At 36.7% G+C, this 22,789-nt stretch overlaps 2 protein-coding genes across 3 annotated transcripts in view; one reads left to right on the forward strand and one right to left on the reverse strand.

Annotated features, from left to right (window-relative positions):
- Nucleotides 1–225: 225 nt before the first annotated feature.
- On the reverse strand, nt 226–1,419 carry LOC112044680 (uncharacterized). The gene has a single exon (XM_024080599.2). The coding sequence runs from the start codon at nt 1,254–1,256 to the stop codon at nt 717–719; it is 540 nt and encodes a 179-aa protein (XP_023936367.2). The 5' UTR covers nt 1,257–1,419; the 3' UTR covers nt 226–716.
- An 843-nt stretch (nt 1,420–2,262) lies between these two features.
- Nucleotides 2,263–22,789, forward strand: part of LOC112046682 (transcriptional regulator ATRX homolog) — a 34,961-nt gene continuing 14,434 nt past the window's right edge. The window contains exons 1-18 of one of the 2 annotated variants that reach the window (XM_052885996.1): nt 2,263–5,133; nt 6,295–6,371; nt 9,144–9,337; nt 9,876–9,997; nt 10,464–10,498; nt 10,953–11,147; nt 12,271–12,376; nt 13,009–13,101; nt 13,269–13,409; nt 13,515–13,631; nt 14,151–14,317; nt 15,457–15,620; nt 18,081–18,218; nt 18,304–18,479; nt 19,278–19,399; nt 20,718–20,838; nt 21,372–21,443; nt 22,075–22,201. In XM_052885996.1, coding sequence (XP_052741956.1) covers nt 2,467–5,133; nt 6,295–6,371; nt 9,144–9,337; nt 9,876–9,997; nt 10,464–10,498; nt 10,953–11,147; nt 12,271–12,376; nt 13,009–13,101; nt 13,269–13,409; nt 13,515–13,631; nt 14,151–14,317; nt 15,457–15,620; nt 18,081–18,218; nt 18,304–18,479; nt 19,278–19,399; nt 20,718–20,838; nt 21,372–21,443; nt 22,075–22,201 — 4,834 coding nt within the window. In that variant the 5' untranslated portion in view covers nt 2,263–2,466. The remainder of the gene's footprint in view (nt 5,134–6,294; nt 6,372–9,143; nt 9,338–9,875; nt 9,998–10,463; nt 10,499–10,952; nt 11,148–12,270; nt 12,377–13,008; nt 13,102–13,268; nt 13,410–13,514; nt 13,632–14,150; nt 14,318–15,456; nt 15,621–18,080; nt 18,219–18,303; nt 18,480–19,277; nt 19,400–20,717; nt 20,839–21,371; nt 21,444–22,074; nt 22,202–22,789) is intronic. The other variant, XM_052885997.1, reaches the window with a different exon arrangement.

Consider the following 22,789-nt stretch of genomic DNA (forward strand, 5'->3'; position numbering starts at 1 on the left):
CTGATATCTGTTATCAGCCTAATTACTATCTGGTGGAAACCTGGAAAACTAATGTCTAACCAGCAGAGTACTGGATTTAGAAAATATATATTTTTAGGTGATGAAATCCAATATTTATTACTTATTAAAACAACTATATAATAAATTACCTAAAGTGTTTTTCAGATAACATGGGTACAGTGACAGTTGCCTGTACGATGTGCATAATACAAACTATTAAATCGCAGCAAACTTTCAAGAGTTAAACAAACTGTCACTCTCACCATTCTACATGAAAAGAACTGTAGTACATAAACGGAACAAAGCAAATTATGGTGAATGTGCACTAATTTCTCTGAATCCAGAGGCAACAAGCTGTTTTGACTCCTCATAAATAAGGCTAGCTTTAAAAAAGTTTTAGTTAGCTAGTAGTGTTGAGTAATTTTCAGCATTAGCTGCTGATCAAAAATAAGGGTCACAAATGCAACGAATTTGCATTAACGTAAGTTAAAAATCAAACAGTAAAGTTCTACCAGATATATGGCAGCTGAATGTTCAGCTAAAGGTAGGCAGAGTATCCTCTTAAAGTGCTATCTGTTTTATCTCTAGCATGACTTCACTTTACAGAATTCTGCTGTACATGAGTAAGCATGTATTTTCAATAGATTTCTGTCTTTGCAAAACTAAGTTCACAAAACAAAATTATTTTAGAAAATAATTACAAATTCATCAGCAAATCAAATGTTAACATTTGGTATACCAGTATTAACACCAAAAGAAACTTCAATGTATTTCAAAAGTCTTCGAGCCAAGAAGTTAACATCTTTTTGCTTTGACACATTTGCAGTTAACATATCAAGTCTTTGTGTTGAGCAGAAAGTTACCAATTCACTTGAGTTCACCGCCATATCATGTATTGAGGAGTCCATTGCATTCACAAGCACCACACGACATATCCGTAGGTCCGGATGTACCTGCTTTAATATATCATTCGCCCAATCTAAGCAAAACAGTCTACTGGAGTCCACTGCAATGATGATAAAATCTATAGACAGTTTACCCGTTAACTGAGACTGTTCTGTGATATCCTTCAAGCACAAAGAACGTAACACTACTAGTTTCCACGAAAAGTCACCCATTTCGTGAACATTCATCAGTGCTTCTGCTATGTTATCAATAACTGTATTGTTTGTAGAAAGAACTACAACTGACAAACTGTTTTTGTAGCAAGTAGAGCCAACCCATGGTACTATCAAGTCGTCTTCGATTGTTGACATTTTGACACAATCTACGTCTTTTTAAATAAATAACCTTAATGTTTAGAAGTTATTTATACATAAAACTTTTTATAATTTAAACATTTCTTGAAAAGAAAAATTCTAATCAAAGTATCAATAATTTCAAATTTGAATCGAAATAAAAATGACGGTTGGTCAGTGACACTGACAGCAGCATAGTTTAACTATTTTATTCTTCGTTGTGGCTTCATGGCTTTGCAGTTTGTGCATGTAGTTAATCCTCGTATTAATTTTTTATCAAATATCTTGCAATATTATGGCGAAAGTGATCAAATATAGTCCATCGTTCGTGTTATAAAGTATTAGTTGTTGTTATCCGTCAGTCAGTCCTAGTTAAGTCAAAGTCATGTTTTAGTAAGGCAAAGGCCTTTTAAAAAACTTTTGATAGAGTCTACCGAGGAAAGCGAAAGTATTCACTTGAAGTGCTCTTGCTAAACTTCCACTTCACTTGTGCACCTTTATAGAACAATATTGAATGAAAATGCATTATATTTGCAGCAACGAAGCCCTAAAATGCAGTAAATCAATAATAATAAAACGTATATGTAATTTTTACGATTTTCCAGCCAAACTCCAAATGTTTATGTATTTTAAACTGTGCGCACTATCCGTTGGTAAAGTAGTATTTTAGGAGGTAAATCTCTGAATATACTAAACTGATTTTGATAATTCTTATACCCCTAAAAAGACACGGTATTTGTGAGTGTCTATATTTTATCCCGATTTTCGCACGGGAACGATAACTATGCGAGTTAAAGCGCGGGACGGTCTAGTATCAAATATAATGCGTGAACGCAACGCTCACTAGCAAAATATGGAAAAAGTAAAAATGTGGTCGCGTGCGTGAATCGTGATCGTTGTGATCGCTTAGTAACGTATTCATAGCGAAGTTAAGCACAAAAAAGCTAGAACTCAGAGCCGTAAAGCAAAAACAGGTGAGTAATTTCATTCTGTGGTTATGGAACAGATTAAAGTGATTGAATAAAAGCTCTTTCTTTGTCTTTGACACTAATAAAAAATAATAATAATGGCGAAGCAAAACCTGTGTTGCCGCGAATATCTTTTTCTAACAAATTAAATTCTTATTGTGCTAAGTGAACTTTCAGTAATTCAGATGAGATTTTTCAAGATAATTTGGCAAATTGTACTTGTGCTGCGCGTATAAATGTAATAATAAATATTTTTTGAAATGGCGGATTCGGTGCCTGTGTCTGACGTTTTGTGTGAGGCAATAGAATATTTATCAAAATTTGGATCGAATTTACGAGTACGTTCTGATAACTTGAAGGAGAAAAGAATACGCAAAGAGAAATTACGAAACACCCACGCAGTACAAAAGGCTGCAAGTAAATTACTATTAATATGTGAGTTGTCGAAAAAGTCCATTGAAAACGTCGAAACTGGTATCAAAAAAGTACTAAGGCAAATCGATTTCAATAACGAACCAACCACAAGCGATGGCGGGAATTCAAGTTATAGATCGTCTAAGTCGGCAAAAAATGTTAATTACGAATATATTGTATATAATTCCCAAAGATTACGAATACGCAAAAAGGTCAATATGAAACATTTCACGTCTGTAAAAGTTTTCGTTAAAGCCTTGCCGACTTCTACGATGGATATGTACCGATCGAAGAAGAAAAGTGTTAGGTTCAAAGAAGTGGACTCAGACGAAGTAGACAACAGTTCTTCAAAACTCACTGACATTGTCAAAAAGGGAATAATGAAAAGTAGGAAAGATCAAGAGGATGAGTTATCTCAATCCCAAATAGACCTTAATTGCTTGGAAAACCATACAAATTTAAATATTACTGATAGACAAGAACTGATGGATAAACAAAATTCAAGGGAGCTATCAGAAAAAGATGGTGATAATGAAGCAGAAAAAAACACCAATGAAAAAGCCCCTAAAGATGAGGATTTGACTTCAGGAACTAAACCTAAGAATGATACTAAATGTAAACCATCCAGTAAGTCTGGAAGGTATAGACAAATATATAATAGCTCAGAAAGTGATAGGAGTCAAAGTCCCAAAGTAAATACTGAAAAGTGTGATCCTGGTAATATTGATAAGACTGACCCAGACAAAAGTAAAGATAACACAAACAAAAATTCCAGTGAAAATTCACTAGCTTCTGAAAATCCAAGTGAAAGAAAAAATAGCTTTTGTGATATAGTAGAATTAAATGATTCAAGTAATGATGAGTTGACAAACAATGACTCTTGTAAAAAGGAGCCAGTATCTAATGAATCTAAATTAGAAGGCAGTCATTTAGATAAAGATAATGTAAACATACCAACAAATAATGATTCAGAAACTATTAGTGAAAAAGATTCACAGCCAAAACCCTTAATAAGATGTGTTAGTCTTGACAAGCTATTGAAAAAAGATGTTAAACCACCTAATACAAATGAAAATAAAGACCAAAATAGTTCTTCAAAATTGTCTCAAAATAAAACTTCTTCTAAAAAACATGACAAATCTTCAATAAAAAGTAATAACAAAATATCTAAATACTATCAAGGTTCAAACAGTTCTAAGAAAGTCCGGAAGGAGTCATGTAAGGAAAATGAAGAAGAAGAATATTGGGTTCAGAAACGTAAAGAAGTAAAAGAATTTAGGCCCAAAAACTGTATTATTAGAGTAAAAAGGCTACCAGAATTTTCCCAACATTATCTTTCTGTCCTTAATTTGGGAAGGATTACTCAAAAAGGTGTCACAATTTGTGAAATTCCGCCAAAAGTAGATGAAGCGAGTGAAAAGCATTCCAAAATCCGTGACTCGCCTATTGACATATCTTGTGCTAAAGATGCTTTGTTAAAGGATTCTGATTCTGATAAAAGCAAGGATTTAGCAGACACACCTAGAAAAGTCAAAAGAGCTCTTCTTAAAGAATCTGAGTCAGAATGTGACGAAACACCCTCAGAGATAACACCTAAAACAAATAAAAAAGCAGTTCAGAAATTATCTGTGTCAGATAATGATGATGATGTAAATCATTCTTCACCAGGGCCAGTAAAACCAACACTTCAAAAAGATCCAAGGTCAAAAAATAATAAAAATTCATCATCAGAAAGAATAGCACATGAACATAAGTCTGGATCAGATAATGATGAAAACCTGTCATTACTAAGACCAGAAAAGAAAGAGTCAGAGTCAAACAATCCCTCACCAAATGAACTTCAGAAAGAGTCAGGCTCAGAAAAGGACAAAAATCCTTTGTCACCAACACCAGTCATAGAAGAAGTACATAAAGAGTCTAGGACAGAAAAAAATGATGAAAATCCATCATCCCCAGCACCTAAAAATGATGAAAAGCAGACTAGTAATGATGATCAAGAAAGTAGAAATAACAAAACACCAGAGCCTGTAAATCCACTTTCCGAGATTATCAGTGACTTGAAATCTTCATTACTATTTGATTCTGCAGATGAAAACAATAAAACACCAAGCAGGAAGACAGTACAGAACACTCCACCATCCAAAAGGAAAACCATAATGGAGAGTATGCATGCTAAAAAAATGTTGTTAACATATTCCTCAAGTTCTGATACAGAAGATGAACAATTGAGGAATGTTTTAAAAGAAATTAGAGGTGACTTACTTAAAAAGCATTCGAGTGATGAAGAAAATAAGAAAGTAAAGGATAACAATGAGAAACGCATATCTGATTCAGGTGAGGAACCTGTTAAAGTCACAAAAAGGAAAAAGGATGATAAAGCATCATCTTCCTCTTCTGAAAGTAAGAAAAATAAAAACAGAAAATCTGCTTCAAAAGATGATGCTGCTAAAAATTCAAGCAGCCAAGATGATGATAATACTGAAAAAAAATCTAATAGGAGTTTAAAAAAAAAGGTTAGCAAGTAAACATTATTGTTAACTTTAGATTTAAGTGTATTATCCAAAGCTTTTTTCTTTTAATAATATGTTTAGGTGTTACATTTCTCTTTTAGGTAAACACAACAAAATTTAGTTATATTGTATTCACATGCAAACATCATTTCTTTAAAATTTGGACAATTCAGTTAACTTTCTTTCCCTATATATGATTTCTATTAAGTCACAACCAAGTGTACCAAACAATCTTTCTACCTGTGAAACTCTGTCTGGTCTAGATTTAAAGATGTGTTATCAGTCAAAAACTGATGAAAGATTGAGTACAGTAGTCTCTTCCTGATGTACATGGTCATAGTACCATATTTTGTATAAGAACTTACTTTTTCTTACTTATGCCTCCATCAATCTCCAATTAAAAAGTGGATGCATAATCAGCGTATAAAAAACGTCCCCACTCAATGAGTGCTAAACACAACTTCTTGGCACTCAATTCAAGTAGTCTCATTTGCAAATTGCAGACCTTGAACTCAATCCTTAAGGTTGAATTTGCTTTGAATATGGGATTTTATTGGATATTGGACTATATTTAAAGGCCTTTAGGTATAATTTTCTTTACCAATAATTCTAAAACTGTCAAAGCAAAATTGGCCAGTTTTTAAGTGAAAATTTCTACATGATTGTGTGTCCTTTTGTTATAAGAGGTCAATGTTTGCCACAGACAAATCTTATAATTATGTAGACGTTAGAGCATATTATCTCGTGTAGTCCCAAACATATTTCCATTCCATCCATTCCAGTCTTTGCAGATTTTAAACTATCTGTGTGCCATATTATATCCAAATGCATTCAGCTGTTTGAGAATTTATAACCTCCAAACATTTAAACGTCCATACTCCAAACATAATTAATGAAGTTAATTTCAATATTTTAGTGCCGTTATTTACTTTTATTAATGTATTCATTTAAATTTAAATGCATTTTATGAAACTTTATTAGTTATAACAATTTAATATTGTTTACTTTAAGATTCTTGTATTAAATACTTATTACAATTTTGTCTTTCATTTGATTTCAATCATTGGCAAAATTAGATTATACTAATGACTCAATGCTAGGACATTTAGGTAGGTAAAGTTGTAAGCATTTCAAGCATTCAAACAAAAGTTACAATTATTACAGATGGGGCCCTCTAAAATGGTACAAAGCAGCAGCCACAATTCAGATAACGAGGATAATAATGACAAAGACATTGATGGGTAAATATTTGTCAATATGTGGCTATAGATTTTTGTAAACAAAGCATTGATGTATTAAAAAGTGGATGCACAATCAGCGACCAAAAAACGTCCCCACTCAATGAGTGCCAAACACAAGTTCTTGGCACTCAATTCAAGTAGTCGCATTTGCAAATTCAACCTTAAACTCAATCCTTAAGGTTGAATTTGGGATATTATTGAATATTGGACTATATGTAAGGTATAATTTTCATATTAATTTTAAAACTATTAAAGCAAAATTGGCCAGTTTTTAAGTGAAATTTTATATGTGATTGTGTGTCCTTTTATTATTAGAGGTCAGTGTAACAAAGTTACATATTAATTGGTGATGCTTAGGCTATTTTAGTCATCTAAACTGCGTAAGTTCAAATTATGCATTTTATATGATCATTTAATGATCAAAAGATAGTTAAATGGTAGTTGTGGAAATTAATAAATGTGTGATGCATGGTGTGAATATTATAAAAATATTAGGCCTATAAAAAATATTTATATTTGATGAATGTAATTAGTTTGGATGCAGTCTGGTTATGGTAAAGTAATGGTTTTTCACTAGCTGACGTCGCGCGGCTTCACCCGCGTGGTTCCCGTTCCCGTTCCCTATAGCCTTTCTTGATAAATGGGCTATCTAACACTGAAAGAATTTCTCAAATTGGACCTGTATTTCCAGAGAATAGCGCGTTCAACCATCCAAACCAACAAACTCTTCAGCTTTATAATATTAGTATAGATTACATTGTAAAGGTTGAAGCACCTAAGTTTTGAACTGCAGGTATGTAACAGTATAAAATTAATTCCAATATTTATCATGATGTTGGTATACCATGCTGCAGAAAGCAGGTAAAATGTTCGCTGCCACACCTGATTAGTAAAAGTAGATCTTTTTGTGACTGCTTGTCCAGGGAAGAACTACTGCCATGTTGTCATTAAACATCAATTCCATAGTATTCTCAAAGATTATGGTCACTGGATGATATTACATGCCTTTAACATCTTCAAATTCATTTATTGCCAGAATGTGGTAATGTACCAAATTACCTGGTGTGCCTTTGCCTTAGGTAGGCACAGATAGAGCAAAATGTTTGCTCCATTTTAGCCATTGGATTTTATGAAAAGAGAAACTTCATCTCTCCCTGTTATGTTGATGTATACTTCTACCGTTCCTCTACTTTTGTAGTCCATTATGCATCTAAAATTAAGGCATTGTTCCTGTGGAGAGGTAAAAGTAATATTATTTATATACAAAACACTAATATAAAATAAAAATGTAGGTACACGAGGTAAACTTATACAAATTTAATAAATTCATACGAGTATCTGCAGCACTATAAAAATGGAAAATTACGACATGCTTCATCTACAAAGAGTTGCTGAGTTCTTCTTCTTCTTCTTTATTCTGGGCCGTTTAGCCGCACTTAGCCATTTGATTGGCCGTTGTGCGTGGGTCCCTCCGGTGTAGGTTCCCGCTGGATTTATTCCATCCAGCCGAGCTCGCTCCAGAAGCTTAGCAGGCCGCCCAGGTCGCCGATAGCCTCATGGAGTGTCGCTGAGGAGCCAATGTAGGTTGCTCGTTGTTCCGTTACGCCTCTGCAACTGAGCATAACGTGTAGCGGTGTCTCGTCCTCCTCCTGCATGGAGGAGGACGAGACACCGCTACACGCTCTGCACAGAGGACTGTCTGTCATACCTAGAATTGAAAGGTGTTTGTTTAGTGGGCAATGACCTGTTATGAGGCCAACTACTGTTCTCAACTTATCTCGTGGAAGGTTTATAAATTTCTTTGTTAACCTTGGGTCGGGGCTTGGAAGTGCCTCCTTTGTATGTCTACATGTGGTTATACTGCCCCATAGTTCAGCGTGGGTTCTGATGGTTTGTTTGTGCAACCATGTTTTGTATTCACTGAATGGTATGGGTACTATTGGTTCGGGTCCTACTACCTTCAGTGTCGTGGCGCGACGCGCCAGTTTGTCAGCCGCTTCATTACCTAAAATTCCGCTGTGTCCCTTTATCCATGTTGCTGAGTTTTTATGTGCTCTAATTAAGAACATCTGCATTCTGCACCAGGAATTTAGAAGTGCTTCTAAATTTTCTTGAAACAAAAACTTATTGGATTCCATTTAAAAACTTATTGGATTACATTTTATATACTTGAGAGGTAGCTCCATTATTATCTAAGGATTATTCTAGACATTTACGATAATTATTCTTGAACTTTGGCGGCCCATTTCACTCTTCCAAAATAGCCTTAAATGGTGTATTCCTACCAGCTTGCTTCGATTTTCGATACCTCGGGTCGCTTTTTTCAAAACCACGGCAATGTGGATCGAGACGTGGAAAGTAGACTAGATGCGGGATGAATGAAATGGCGACAGGTTTCAGATGTAGATACTATGTGACCCTCGAATGCCTATACTAAAGGGTAAAATATACAAAACGGTTGTTGGACCTGTCGTGCTGACCAGGCGGAAGGGTAAGGAAGGATATTAGGATGCACTTTAACAGCATCCTTCTGGATTTTTTGTCAGTACCTACCTACCGATCTTCATGCAATTTGTTGAATGTTACAGAGAATCTTATATATTGTCCCACCTTACGTCTCGCGGACGATCTATGGTGTATGGTTAATGTTTTGAATTTTGATTTTCATCTACAAAAGTTCACCTAAGTTTTACCAAAACATAAATCATTTTTGTCTGTTTTTCGTGTATCTATCGTTCAATTTAATATTGTAAAAACCCTCACCTGTTGCAGGCTAACAAATTTACGAACGCTCAGAAGGAAGACCCGGCGGCGGCATTCAACTTCCTCCGACCGCACCCAAAGCACAACCCGATCACTAAGAAGTAAGAAGTCCAAGGCGCCGCAAATCAGTGAGGAGGGATTCTTGAAGGCTGAGGACAGTTCTGACGAGAAAGCCTCTTTAGGAGAAAGCGATGTTGGAGAAGGTAAGAATGCACACGTTATGAGACAACAGTAGGGTTTCTTTAAAGCTGAGGATTGTACCAGCAAGAAAGCCTCTCTAAAGGTGATAGCGAAGTGGGAAAAGGTAGGTATGCACGTTATGTGACGACATTAGGGTTTCTTAAAGGCTGACGACAGTAGGTACCATCGAAAAGCCTCTAGCAGACAATGATGTTGTGGAAGGTAAGAATGCACAATGCACACGTTACGTTATCTGAAGACAGTAGGGACTGTCCAACGAGAAAGCTCATTTAGAAACCTTCAACATACTATTTACTCGAAATGCATAATTTCAGGAGATGTTAACTGTGGGATCTTGGACATTTTCCAAATGCTACACTGCGATCCAAAAATGTCAAGGATATAATATGTTGCTCAAAGACCTCTTCTATCATCCACTGAATATCCCAGTTAAATTGGTTTACTCGTTTCCGAGATTAGCCCGGACAAACACGGATAGGCATACAGTTTGTATTGATTAGGTAAACTATATGATATTAGATGATTGCTTTTTTATTACAGAGACGGAGCTGCCTGCAGTGTCTGCATCTGTTTTGAACGGCGACGGTTTTGGTCATCTTGCTAAAGATGACTTGTTGGGTGAAAGTGACTCCTTCAGCTCAGAGCAGAATAAGAGTTCACAGGTAACATACTGATACTAATTATGTGGTGGAAGTTTGTATGTTTTGATATTTGTTCGTAAGTTATGCAAAAAACTGGATGGAGAAAGTTGCGAAACTAGCTGGATCTTTGTCTGCCTAAAATTTAATTTTTTATTAACGCCTCGGGTTATTCCAGAATGAAATTAATGCCTTGTTGTGTTATGTTAATTAATGTTTATCTATGGATTAACTATACTATAGACGATTCGCCGATTAAAAAGACGGCAAATTCTTGATAGTAATGGAGCTTCAATCGCCAAATTTTCCTCGCTCTATTTCAAATTTCATTTCGGTTCATTAGCTTCGGCGTTTTACAAGGTTTTGCCTCTATAAAATAAATTGATTAATAAAAAAGTAGCAGCTACTAAGTAGAGTCTAGCCATTAACATAGAAGTTATTTCTCCATGCTATTACCTACTATGAAACTATGGTATGTTTTATTTTTCAGGAGGTCAAAGAAGAAGATGATAGTGATGAAGAAGGGTAAGTCTTCTGCAGTGTTTTTTAAAAATCAGAGATATTTACTACTTGTCAAAAAATCGGCTTCTCAAAAAGTGCGAGACGGCCTACTAAGTGGTCTGTACCATTATCACAAAAAACATGTTTTTGTATGGGTGTTAAATATTTATTAAGATAGTCACACAGCGGGCGATGGAACGAGCTATGTTAGGATTATCTCTCCGTGATCGAATCAGAAAAAAGGAGATTCGCAGAAGAACCAAATTCACCGACATAGCTGAACGAGTCACGAAGCTGAAGTGGCAATTTGTGGGGCACATAGTTCGAAGAGGCGATTGAATTTGGGGTCCCAAGGTGCAGGAAAGGGGACCCCGCACTAGGAAGCGCAGTGTTGGTCGACCCCTTTTTATTTTTTCTGTAACACATTGGGCTCAAAATAGACGCTATCCTTTATTTACATTTTTGTCTTGTATGTCAGCATCAAGTCGCGACGTCGCAAAGGCAACGTGATATCGTCAGACTCCGAGGTGGGTTCTCGCAAGAAGGACGCGACTGTCAAGTTTAGCGATTTCGAAGACTCCCAGAACGATAGCTCGGAGCCCACCAAGAGAAAAAGGAAAAGGATAAAGAGAAACGATAGCGACGCGTCTTCGGGCTCCTCGGCTGGAGAAGGGTAAGGGGCTGTAGCCATGTGGCACGTCGACTCTCTTTCTACAAACGTTAGCGCTTCGAAAACTTACAAAATGTATGGGAATGACAGATCCGATCGACAACTTGATCACGTGACCGGTCGATAGAGAATGCCATTACTATATTATTATTTTAATTTACGCTGTCGACGTGTCACATGGCTACAGGCCAATGTTTGATTATCTCTCCGGCGCATTTAGTCTTATTTTTAAAGAATATTTGCTGTCTTTTAGTTATTACCAATAACCAATATGGGAATATTCCATAGGCGTATATAGAGGACAGGCCGGGTGGGCCGTGCCCACCCTAAAATAGACCTGTGCCCACCCTTGAATTCTGGGCTACCGATATGGAATGCTATTATGATACTAATAATAGACTTGATGTCGGGGGCCAGGCCCACCCTAGAAAAAAATAGGATACGCCAATGGAATATTCCCCTCCAATTAGTCGGAAAAGACTGTACTAAGACATTACGGCATACGGTACAGCAGGTGGGGAACGAACAACCAGTTATGGGTGATGAGTTCAGCCCCTTTATATAATAAACTTTAATTTGCCCATGTTAAATATTGACAAAACGGTCGTTATTTTGCGTCTTCCAACAAAGGCCTCCTCTAAAGATTTCCACTCTGTCCTGTCTTTTGCAGTATGAGTTCGTATTAGACTATCGCTATCGCTATACTCCTGATTTAGTTCTCCCATCTTTTAGTCTACCTCTGTTTCTTTTGCCGTCTCTCGGACACCATTCTGTTATTAGTTTGGTCTATTTCCATTTCAAGAGCAAAATAATATATATCCCCTCTCCTATAGCCTTAGAGGTTTGTTGGGAGATTTTTGAGATATGTCGTTACATATCCCGTGAAGCAAAACAGACAAATGTCAACTGATTGGGTGCAACCAGAAATATCGCCTCTATCTTTGCGTCGGGACAAAGAAGATGGGAAATGGGAAATGGGATTATTCCGCCGCCATTGGTCGATATTTTGTCTAATTTCTCTTGTATTTCTTTGGTCGCGTTCTAAGCAACTGGTTCTGTAGAGGACCGTCAAACTAGGCTAATAATGGTCATATTGACAATAACATCTACGAATTGTTGTTTACAGGAAGAAGAAGCGACGTCGTATAAAAAACCTGGACAATAGTGATGGATCTGGTTCAGACTCTGAAAATGAAGGCAAAAATAAACATGGCAGGAAGAATATACGGAAGGTATGAACATTTTGCAAAATGTTGTAGCTAAGTTTTTTTGATAAAGTAATGATTACATTATTAAAGTAGAAATATTAAGATATATTTAGATATAAGTAAATTGCCGGGTGGTCAGGGAAGGCCAGGGCCGGGGATAGGCAATTCCCTTTTGGGAGTTTACGGCGATGTGCTTTCCCTGTATCGATCTCAGATCCGGTCAGCCGCTCATTGAAAAATTGCTTGTCTTTGGGTGTTTTCCTCTCCGTAATACCTTATCTATCTATCTTATTAGAATGCTGAAATTATTTATTGTCTTAATTTGGTTTGGAAAATCTTAATTTGGTCAAGTTTTCAATTTTTCGAGTGACAATTTTTCACAGGTTGTCTCTGCCTAATTTTACTATCTACTAGTTGTTGATAAAAAATAGATTACAGATATTTTATTTATAATATTTATTTATCATGATAAAATGCGTCGCGGCGCTATTCTGACTTCGGAGTCAAGAGGAGGTCGCTTAGTCTGTGCGGATCGGAAACGCTCTGCCAAAATTGGCAGAAGTCCAAAAGTGATTTTTTCTTCTCAGAAAAGAAAAAAAACGAAAAATGTTTTTTTAATTAATGTCCTTTTTAAATCTAATTTTTTCGATCTTTAGGTGAAAGGTACAGACCAATTGGAAGAAGCGACGAAGAAAGCAGCGCGCCAAGAGAAAGAAAGAATAGCTCGGATAGCTGAACGGCAGAAATTGGTAAACATTCTATTATTACAAACACAACATATTTTGTGTAAATCGGTTGAAATAGATAATTGTTGGAAGAGTCTAAAAGAAAGGCTATATATGCGTTTTATTGATATTCAATTTTATATTCTTTGTCTTCACTTTTAACTAATTAATACCTTGTTTTGTGGTTTCAGTACAATAATTTCCTATTCGACGAATCGGGTAAATCAGACGCTGTAGTACTGGATAAAGTAGTTCTAGATTTTGATCCCGACACCAAGGAGCCACTCATCGAGGTTGACAAAGGACTTGTTAAAAAGTTAAAACCGCATCAGGTAATATTTGAAATGTAAAATTTTGTAGTAATACTTGTGTGTTTTCTTTGACGTATAATTATGTTTGTATGTGTATCTGGCTCTCACAATGTTGTAATGCTCCAGGCGAACGGTATAAAGTTCATGTGGGACGCGTGCTTCGAGAGCGTGAAGCGAATAAAGAAGGACAAGGGCTCCGGGTGCATCCTCGCGCACTGCATGGGGCTCGGGAAGACCTTACAGGTATGTTATATTACTATAGTCTTGCAAGTTCGTTGATAACACTCCCATGATATGCGGGCGACAGGGGCAAAGACTGCGCGGGCGTGAAATCATGCGTGACGTGCATCAGTCGTGGGTTTTTATTCATTGCTACACGCCCCCGGCTCGCGCGGAACAATGGGAAGTTGCCAAGTTATAGCGGACGCACGCAACTTAGTCTGCGTGAAATCCTGGCGGGTAAGGTACTTTTTATCCCAGATAAAATCTTTTTAACATAAAAATTAAACCGGCTTAAAGTCTTAAAATTTTATTTTTCTGTTTTTAATGTGTTCTGTTGTCATCAATTGTAAATTATAACATTGTATGATTTTTTTTTAAAAGAGCATCTGTTGAGTTTCTTGTCGGTTTCTTCTCAGCAGAAAACGCCTTCCCGAGTGCTTGTAAACTGAGCCTAAGTAGTTGAAATAAATGATTTATGATTTTCATTATTGATTTTGAACGGTTTCCGTTTTTATAGTGTCCAAAATGTAAATATTTCAGGTGGTGTCACTCACACACACCCTGCTGACGCACAGTGAGTTGACGCGTGTGAACAGGGTGTTGGTTGTGTGCCCTCTGTCAACTGTGCTCAACTGGGTCAACGAGTTCAACATGTGGATCGAACATGCCGAATCAGACTATGAGGTTGAAGTGTACGAGGTTTCCAAGTGAGTTGTTAATATTGCCTAGTAGCTTTCACCAAGTCTGTCCGTCTATCTGTCTTTCTTATCGCCGATAATATTTTGATTTTGATTTGTGTTTTGATTTTGTGATTTTGGGAGCCCCAGATATCCTCAAGCAAATCGGGCAGAACGGGAAGTACAAATTGCATATAAAATTCTAAAAAAATGTTTTGATGATAAAACAGATATTAGACTAGCATCATTACAATATAGAGCATCTCCAGTATCTGGCACAAATTTTTCGCCTAGTGAATTATTAATGAATAGAAATTTAAGAAATAAGTTAATAAGTAACTCACAGTATTTAAAACCCAAGTTATATAAAAATGTTTTTCAACAGTTTGATATTGTTAACAATAGAAATTTAAAAAGTTATAATAGGTCATGTAGGTTTAAGGAAGAGTTTCTTGAGGGCCAGAATGCTTGGTTTCAAAAAGATCCTAGTATTAATATTTAGAAATAAGGAAGAAATAATTATTTAAAAACTAAAATAAACTCTCAAGACCTCAGAACAACCATCTTTTATTATAAATATAATACACACGTATCATATCTAATAGTATAAAATCTTTGGTTTATTCCTAAATAACTTAATGCTGCTGAGCTGACGGCACCTTTCTAATACAACCTAACTTGTTGAAGTGACGACTTAAAGATGAAATTGTAAACTAAAATCGAACCCAAGACCTCTCGCGGCGTTTTTCTTTCTAAGACAACCATAGGGGAGCTTATAATTGAAATGAATTTGTTTCTTATTCAACCAACGTGTTTTTTAGTTGATAGATGTCTCTGGTTAATGTTAATTTTTGATAGTTTTATTTTTGTATGGTAGGGTAGAGATAAAAAGTCCACTAGTTAGCTATACAAATATTGTATCTATACTTCTATACTTAATATTATAAAGCTGAAGAGTTTGTTTGTTTGTTTGATTGTACGCGCTAATCTCTGGAATTACTGGTCCGATTTGAAAAATTCTTTCAGTGTTAGATAGCCCATTTATCGAGGAAGGCTATAGGCTATTTTATCCCTGTATTCCTACAGGAACGGGAACCACGCGGGTGAAACCGCGCGGTGTCAGCTAGTAATTACTATATATCAAGTATAAATTAGATCTCCAATTGCAGGGTCAAACCGAACGCGGAGCGCGCCTATCAACTGCAGTTGTGGCTCAAACACGGCGGCGTGTGCGTGCTGGGGTACGAGATGTTTCGCAACCTGTCGGCCAACAACGTCAAGAAGTTCAAAAAGAAGATGCTGAAAAGCTTCCAGGAGTGCCTCGTGGACCCAGGTATAGTCAGCACCACCTTGTTTGATGCATGCTAGCCTCAGACCAATTATAGAAGGACCTGTATCGCACTCATAGTCACGAACAAAATTGTCTGTCATTTTCTGAAGAAAACGAGCTTAGATTTGGTATATATTTTATACTAAAGTACGGTTTTTGCCCATTTTTTACACAACTCAATTGCACAAAAAGGTATTTTTACGGAGCTCTTTAACCGACGAACACGATTACAGCTATTAAAGATCGATTCTATAGGGACAGTTTTTATAATCGCATTAGATCGTTGATCGTTACTTTGACAGAAAAGTAATGTCTAGCGAGGCAGGTCCAACACAATAATTGGTCTGAGATGCTAGCCTATGAGATTTATGTCACTAATATTATAAGTATAGATGTGGATAAGCCACTAAAATGTAGCTCTACTTCAGTGGAGAATGTTACTAGGTATGCAAAAACACTTGAAACTTTGTTACATTAGAGCTTTTATATATCTAGATGACCTCCGTGGCGCAGTGGTATGCGCGGTGGATTTACAAAAAAGGTCCTGGGTTCGATCCCCGGCTGAGCCGATTGAGATTTTCTTAATTTGTCCAGGTCTGGCTGGTGGGAGGCTTCGGCCGAGGCTAGTTACCACCCTACCGGCAAAGACGTACCGCCAAGCGATTTAGCGTTCCAGTACGATGCCGTGTACATACCGAAAGGGGTGTGGATTTTCATCCTCCTCCTAACAAGATAGCCCGCTTCCATCTTAGACTGCATCATCACTTACCATCAGGTGAGATTGTAGTCAAGGGCTAACTTGTAAATAATAATATAAAAATTTTGAAACTTTGTGTTACATTAGAGCTTTTAAATTTATGTCGACGGAGGAAACTAAATACTACTGCTGATAACGGAGAAGACGTAGTCTAAGAGCAGGTTCTAAGCTTTATGTGTCAAGGATGGCAGATACACCAAGTAACACTATCAATCATCACCGAATCGATCATTTAACTTACTACTACAGTTCTACCCTCTAACTACAATATTGATCAAGTATAGCGCTGATACTATCACATAGGATTAACTATCGTATGGCAAGGAGTCAGCCACCAGCGGATGTCAGACTTGTAACTGATCCAGTTGGGTTAAAAGGCCCTTTTACAATTAACTAATACTCCCCATTCTCCGTCCGTGTTGGCTCCCGGCTAATTAACTAACAATGCAATGGCCGGTCTATACTAATAACTCACCCACTGAAGTTCCGAAACACTATCACTATTTTAACACTGCACCATTACTATTTAACAAATGGAAGACGAGTATCCATTCCAAGAACTTGATTACACTGAACTGCTTAACCAACAGGCTACAGAGTGGCAGGGCACCTCCACTCCGTAAAGCGTACCGCCTACGCGCCATTTCAGCACAATACTACTGGACGAGAGTCACGTGATAAACCTTTCACAGTCTTATTTATTTAAACAGTAAATAATTAAATCCCAATTACATAAAAACCTGATTCTTATATTATCACAATAATTAACGCAGATTTAGCCAACCGATCAAATAACTCACTCGCCGACATATACAAATACACTAGTTTTTATTTTATTTAAAAATACCAAATAGTTATGATTTTACATGCATTCGCATATGATTTCGCAAAGTTCGCATAAATAACGACTCCCGTGAACTAATGGTTAGCCATTAGTCAAAGAGTAAATTAATATAAGGGCCATTAGTTCTTAAATACGAAATTGCCTGAACGGGCCGGGCATGTGTTGTACGATGACGTCACGCACATTAAACGCTGGCAGATTACCGCGCGTTCACTTTAAAATTCCATATCTTGAGAACTTATTAACGTATCGAAATAATTCTTTCACGAGAATTTTTCATTTTCAACGAAGAATACAGAAAGCTAACATTTGAAAATGGGAATGATGACTAGGTTTGAATATATTGATTTTTATGATACATTCGGGTAAATAAGGTGAATGTCAACTAATTTATACATAAAAAGCAAAGATTGTCTGGATATTTGCAAAATAAATAAGATTGTAAAATTTCAAAATCTATTGATTTTTTTTTATCGTAATTAGATGAAAATTCATACAGTTTTAGCTTCCTTACATTAAATGTGACATTTTTCAATAACTGAACTATAAACATAAACGCACAAATAACAAAGATATTAGTAATTTTGTTTGAACGCCCATACAAACCTAACGATCAGCGAGCCAACGACGTCACTAAATCGTGCCATTTTGTATGGAGCGTTTTTCAGGGATCCGCGGCAGCGCCGCAAATCTGACCCTTTGAATCCCTGTAGCTCCGAAAGTAATGATTGCAGATACCCTGTTACTTTTACAAAATTGCTTTACTATTAGCAATCTCTTAATTTATATACTTAATTTATAAAAACTGTCATCAACCCTATTGTGAACATTCTCCATTACGCCACTAACGTTCGTATTGCAGGCCCCGACTTGGTGGTGTGCGACGAGGGCCACTTGCTGAAGAACGAGAAGACCAGCCTGTCGCAGGCCATGAACAGAGTGAAGACTCTGCGCCGCATCGTGCTCACCGGCACGCCGCTGCAGAACAACCTCAAGGAGTGTAAGACATTTACTGGTGTTCAGTACAGCTACTGAATCTTCTGCTGACTAATACTAATACAAACGAAACTGTCTCTCCTCTGCAGATTACTGCATGGTGCAGTTCGTGAAGCCGAACCTGCTGGGCAAATACAACGAGTACCTGAACCGCTTCGTGAACCCCATCACCAACGGACAGTACACCGACTCCACGGAGCACGACATTCGCATCATGAAGAGGCGCGCCCATGTGTTGCATAAAATGCTTGACGGCTCTGTGCAGGTCACTGCTGTTTTCACATGCATGGTTTTAAATTATTGGCTTTTTGATCTTTAAATTCAAAATCCTTTATTTGCAAATTGTTAATTACAGATCTTGATACTATGAATGTTGGCATACAATTTGCTACAAAATAGCATGCAAATAAAAAAAACCTCGTATCTGTGTCTTCGAATAAAAACCCCCGAACGCACGCCTGAATAAATTGAATAAAAAAAGTTGTTTGTCAAAATTGACACATTGAATCTCTGGTTTGTCTAAGTGACATTATGTCACTTGAATGAATCTGGCGTGATCATAATCAGGCTACAAACCTTCAGTTTTAATTGTACAGTTGTAAACCTAACTAGTGGATTCGGTCAAACTTTGCTTTGACTTATGTGCGCTTCTTCCCTACCCCTACCCTGCCCTACCGTACCCTACCCCATCCCTACCCTAAAAAACTCCTTAAAAACCATTGTTGTACTTCAAGGAATATTGTAAAAAAATAGCCAAATCGCTTCAGCCTTTCATGAGATTTGAGCTTAGCAACACATTTCATACATTCATTGTCTATACATATATAGACAATGAATGTATGAAATGTATGAAATCTATACATACACAATGATAATTTTATACTATAGATCGGTTACATTCCTACAAAATCACTGCAAAAAGTGATCCGAAAATGATATATGACGTTCATAATACGTAATATTGTCGTGAATCTCGGCAAATTTCAAGAGTGAAACGAACTGTTACCCACACCATCCTACAACGAACTGTAGGAAATAATAAATCAATTTTATTGTTATACAGAGGCGAGACTACGGGGTGCTGGCGCCCTTCCTGCCGCCGAAGATGGAGTTCGTCTTCTTCATCACGCTCTCAGAAATCCAGATCCAACTGTACCAGCACTACTTGGATAACTATTCTAGAAGGTTCGTATTGATCATTTTATACAAGACATTGTATGACAATCAAAAAGAGATGGTCCATTTAGGGCCAGGATTAAGTATTATATAACATCGAATTTTATCGTAAAATATACAGAAATAAAATAAATTTAAGATTAATTTAAGTATTATAAAATGGCGCCCTTCCAGCCATTTGTAATGCACACTATTGTAATAGTGTTTCATTTTTTGGAGGATAAATATTAAGTTCGTTAAATTAAAGTGAGTTTGTAGATTCAATTAATCAAAAAAAGTTTAAATATTGTAACTTCTTTCATTTGTCTTTATGACCAATATTCCCATTTCCCTCCAACTTGTCGGGAAAGACTGTGCTAGGAGTGGGTACGACAATAGACCGACGGAGCGAGGATCGGACCACCAACTTTAGGTTATCTCATTAAGACCTTTCACTTGATACCCATATTACAGAGGTTGTTGTAAATAGCCATTCTGTGAAGTTCAACACTTTGAATTAAAGATTTAGGCACATTTAAGCTATCATTTGCGAACAGTGCGTGTTGCCAGTGATGACCACTGGTTGACCACATGACCAGTGGTTCTGACACTTGGTCGCTAATTATGGGCCTCATAAGAAGGCTCAGAGTCACACAGCGAGCGAAAGAACGAGCTATGCTGCGTGATCGAATCGGTAATGAGGAGATCCGCAGAAGAACCAAAGTCGCCGACATAGCTCGACGTGTCGCGAAGCTGAAGTGGCCATTGGCGGGGCACATACTTCGAAGAGCCGATGGACATTGGGGTCCCAAGGTGCTGGTATGGCGACCGCGCACTAAAAAGGTCTCAGACCAATTATTGTATAGGATCTGCCTCGCTAGACGTTACTTTTCTGTCAAAGTATATGATCAACGATCTAATGCGATTATAAAAATTGTCTCTATAGTATCGATGTTAAATAGTTGTAATCGTGTTCGTCGGTTAAAGAGTTCCGTAAAAATACCTTTTTGTGTAATTGAATTGTGTTAAAAACGGGCAAAAACTTCCATTTTAGTATAAGATATATACCAAATCTAAGCTCGTTTTCTTCAGAAAATGACAGACAATTTTGTTCGTGACTATGAGTACGATACAGGTCCTTCTATAATTGGTCTGAGAAAAAGACCTCCAGGTGGACTGACGACATCAAGCGAGTCGCATGGGTGCTGGCGGCTCAGGATCGTGATGTTTGGAAGTTCCTACAATAGGTCTATGTCCTGCAGTGGACGTTCATCGGCTGAATGATGAAGTTATCATTAATTTTCACCAATGTACTACCGTCACCGTATTTTGTTTTGTTTGTCAACAGACCTCAACAGGGTGGCAAGTCGTTTCTGTTCTCAGACTATCAGTCGCTACAAAGGATATGGACGCATCCGCTTGTTCTCAAATACAACTCTGAGAAATACGAGATCATGCAACAGAAAAAGGTAAGCAGAACATTAGTGTGAACTAGAAGACAATAAGTACTATACAGTAAAACAGTGAATGCTTCACTAAGTACCTTCATAATAGTTAATATACATCTAAAATATTTGATACCTATAGTATATATGTGCATGATACTTACTAATATCGTGAATCGCGACAAATTTGAAGAGTGAAACGAAATGTCACCCGCACCATGCTATAGCGCACAAACTGTAATATGATAATTTTGACTTTGACAAATACAAGTGCATACTTTTATTTTTTATTTTGTTTGTACATTATAGTAAGCTACTTAGGAATTACATCCCTAGCCATGTGGCACGTCGATTCTCTTTCTACGATCGCTAACGCTTCAAAAACTAGAAAGATGTATGGGAATGGCATTTGCTATCGACAGGTGATCAAGATCTGTCATTCCCATACATTACTGGCCCACGTGCCAGTTGATAACGAGCTTTTTGTAGTTTAGTTTAAGGAAAAAAAATACAGTTGCAGAGCCACAGTTCAATATAACTACTACTTTATATTCCAGAGAGATAAAGAGGAAGAAGAGGCATCCGACGCCTCGTTGGCTGATTTCATTGACGATAATTCCACACCCGAGGTAAGTTCACATTGTTCAACTAAGTTCATGATTTTTTAGGGTTCTGAACGTACGTAGTACAAAAACGGAACCCTTATACTACTCTCGCACATTTTAATATCTGTCTGTTTTCTCTGAATGTACTAGACCAATCCAGTTAAAATTTGGTACACAAATCAATTTTTGTGGCCCAAATACAGGGATGTATCGTTTATAGGTAAAATTTGAATATCCCCTATATTCAAATTTTACCTATAAACGATACATCCCCCAGTAAGATGGAAAGTTGAAAAAAAAAAACTTTTACAAATTTCATTGTGTGTGATACATCATATGAAATTTAATTCACACGACTGAAGTAAATATCTATCTTGCTCCTACAGTAACATATACAATAACATAACTGTCTCTATTATCTTCACCTATATCTCCCTCAGAGCCGTGATAGCCCAGTGGATATGACCTCTGCCTTCGATTCGGAGGGTGTAGGTTCGAAACCGGTTAGGGGCATGCACCTCCAACTTTCAGATGTGTGCAATTTACTAATAAACATTTTCAGTCTAGTAAACGATAATAAACTTTTTAAGACCATTTAAAAAAAGTGTCAACTAGCCTATAGATTCTTATAGATTTCTAATTCTTTTGCCACCAGGAATCTTCGTCTGAAGAATCGGACAGTTCATCAGGCAGTGACGATAGTCGAAAGAAAGAAAAGAACAAGAAAAAAGAAGATTCTGACAAAAAATCTTCGAGACGGCGGGGAACAAGATTAAATCCTGGTAAAACTTTATGTATTTACTTTAATTGTTCACATGTGGACATTTGTTCTTTACTAGCGGACGCCTGCGACTTCGTCCGCGTGGATTTCACATTTTCACATATACCGTAGATGAAAAATAACCTAGGTATGTGTTAATCCAGAGTAAATCTATTTTAAATTATGTATGGTTTGTTTATAAAATATATTAACCATCATTATATTTTAATTAATTAAAAAAAATTGCGGGTTCCAAAAATGTTTTTATTTTGTGTTTTAAGCCCTATATTTTATATTCCTTTAAAATAAAAATAATTTGTTCTTCTTAGTTGGCACTCTGAATAAAGGCCCAGCCTCTATACAAAATTGGGACATGTCCTTTATTTTCATTAATTTAAAAACAGGTTAATTAATATTATTATTATGATTGAAATGACTAGTGATTTATAACCTCATTTTTAATTTGTTTGTTGGTAAACAGTACTCATTCAGAACGGCTGTACTATGGTCACCCATTTGCATCAAATACAGAAACAGGAGTATTGATCATATTTATACTAATATTATAAAGCTGAAGAGTTTGTTTGTTTGTTTTTTTGAACGCGCTAAT

Source organism: Bicyclus anynana, chromosome 16 (genome assembly GCF_947172395.1).
Source record: "Bicyclus anynana chromosome 16, ilBicAnyn1.1, whole genome shotgun sequence".
Classification (NCBI taxonomy): domain Eukaryota; kingdom Metazoa; phylum Arthropoda; class Insecta; order Lepidoptera; family Nymphalidae; genus Bicyclus; species Bicyclus anynana.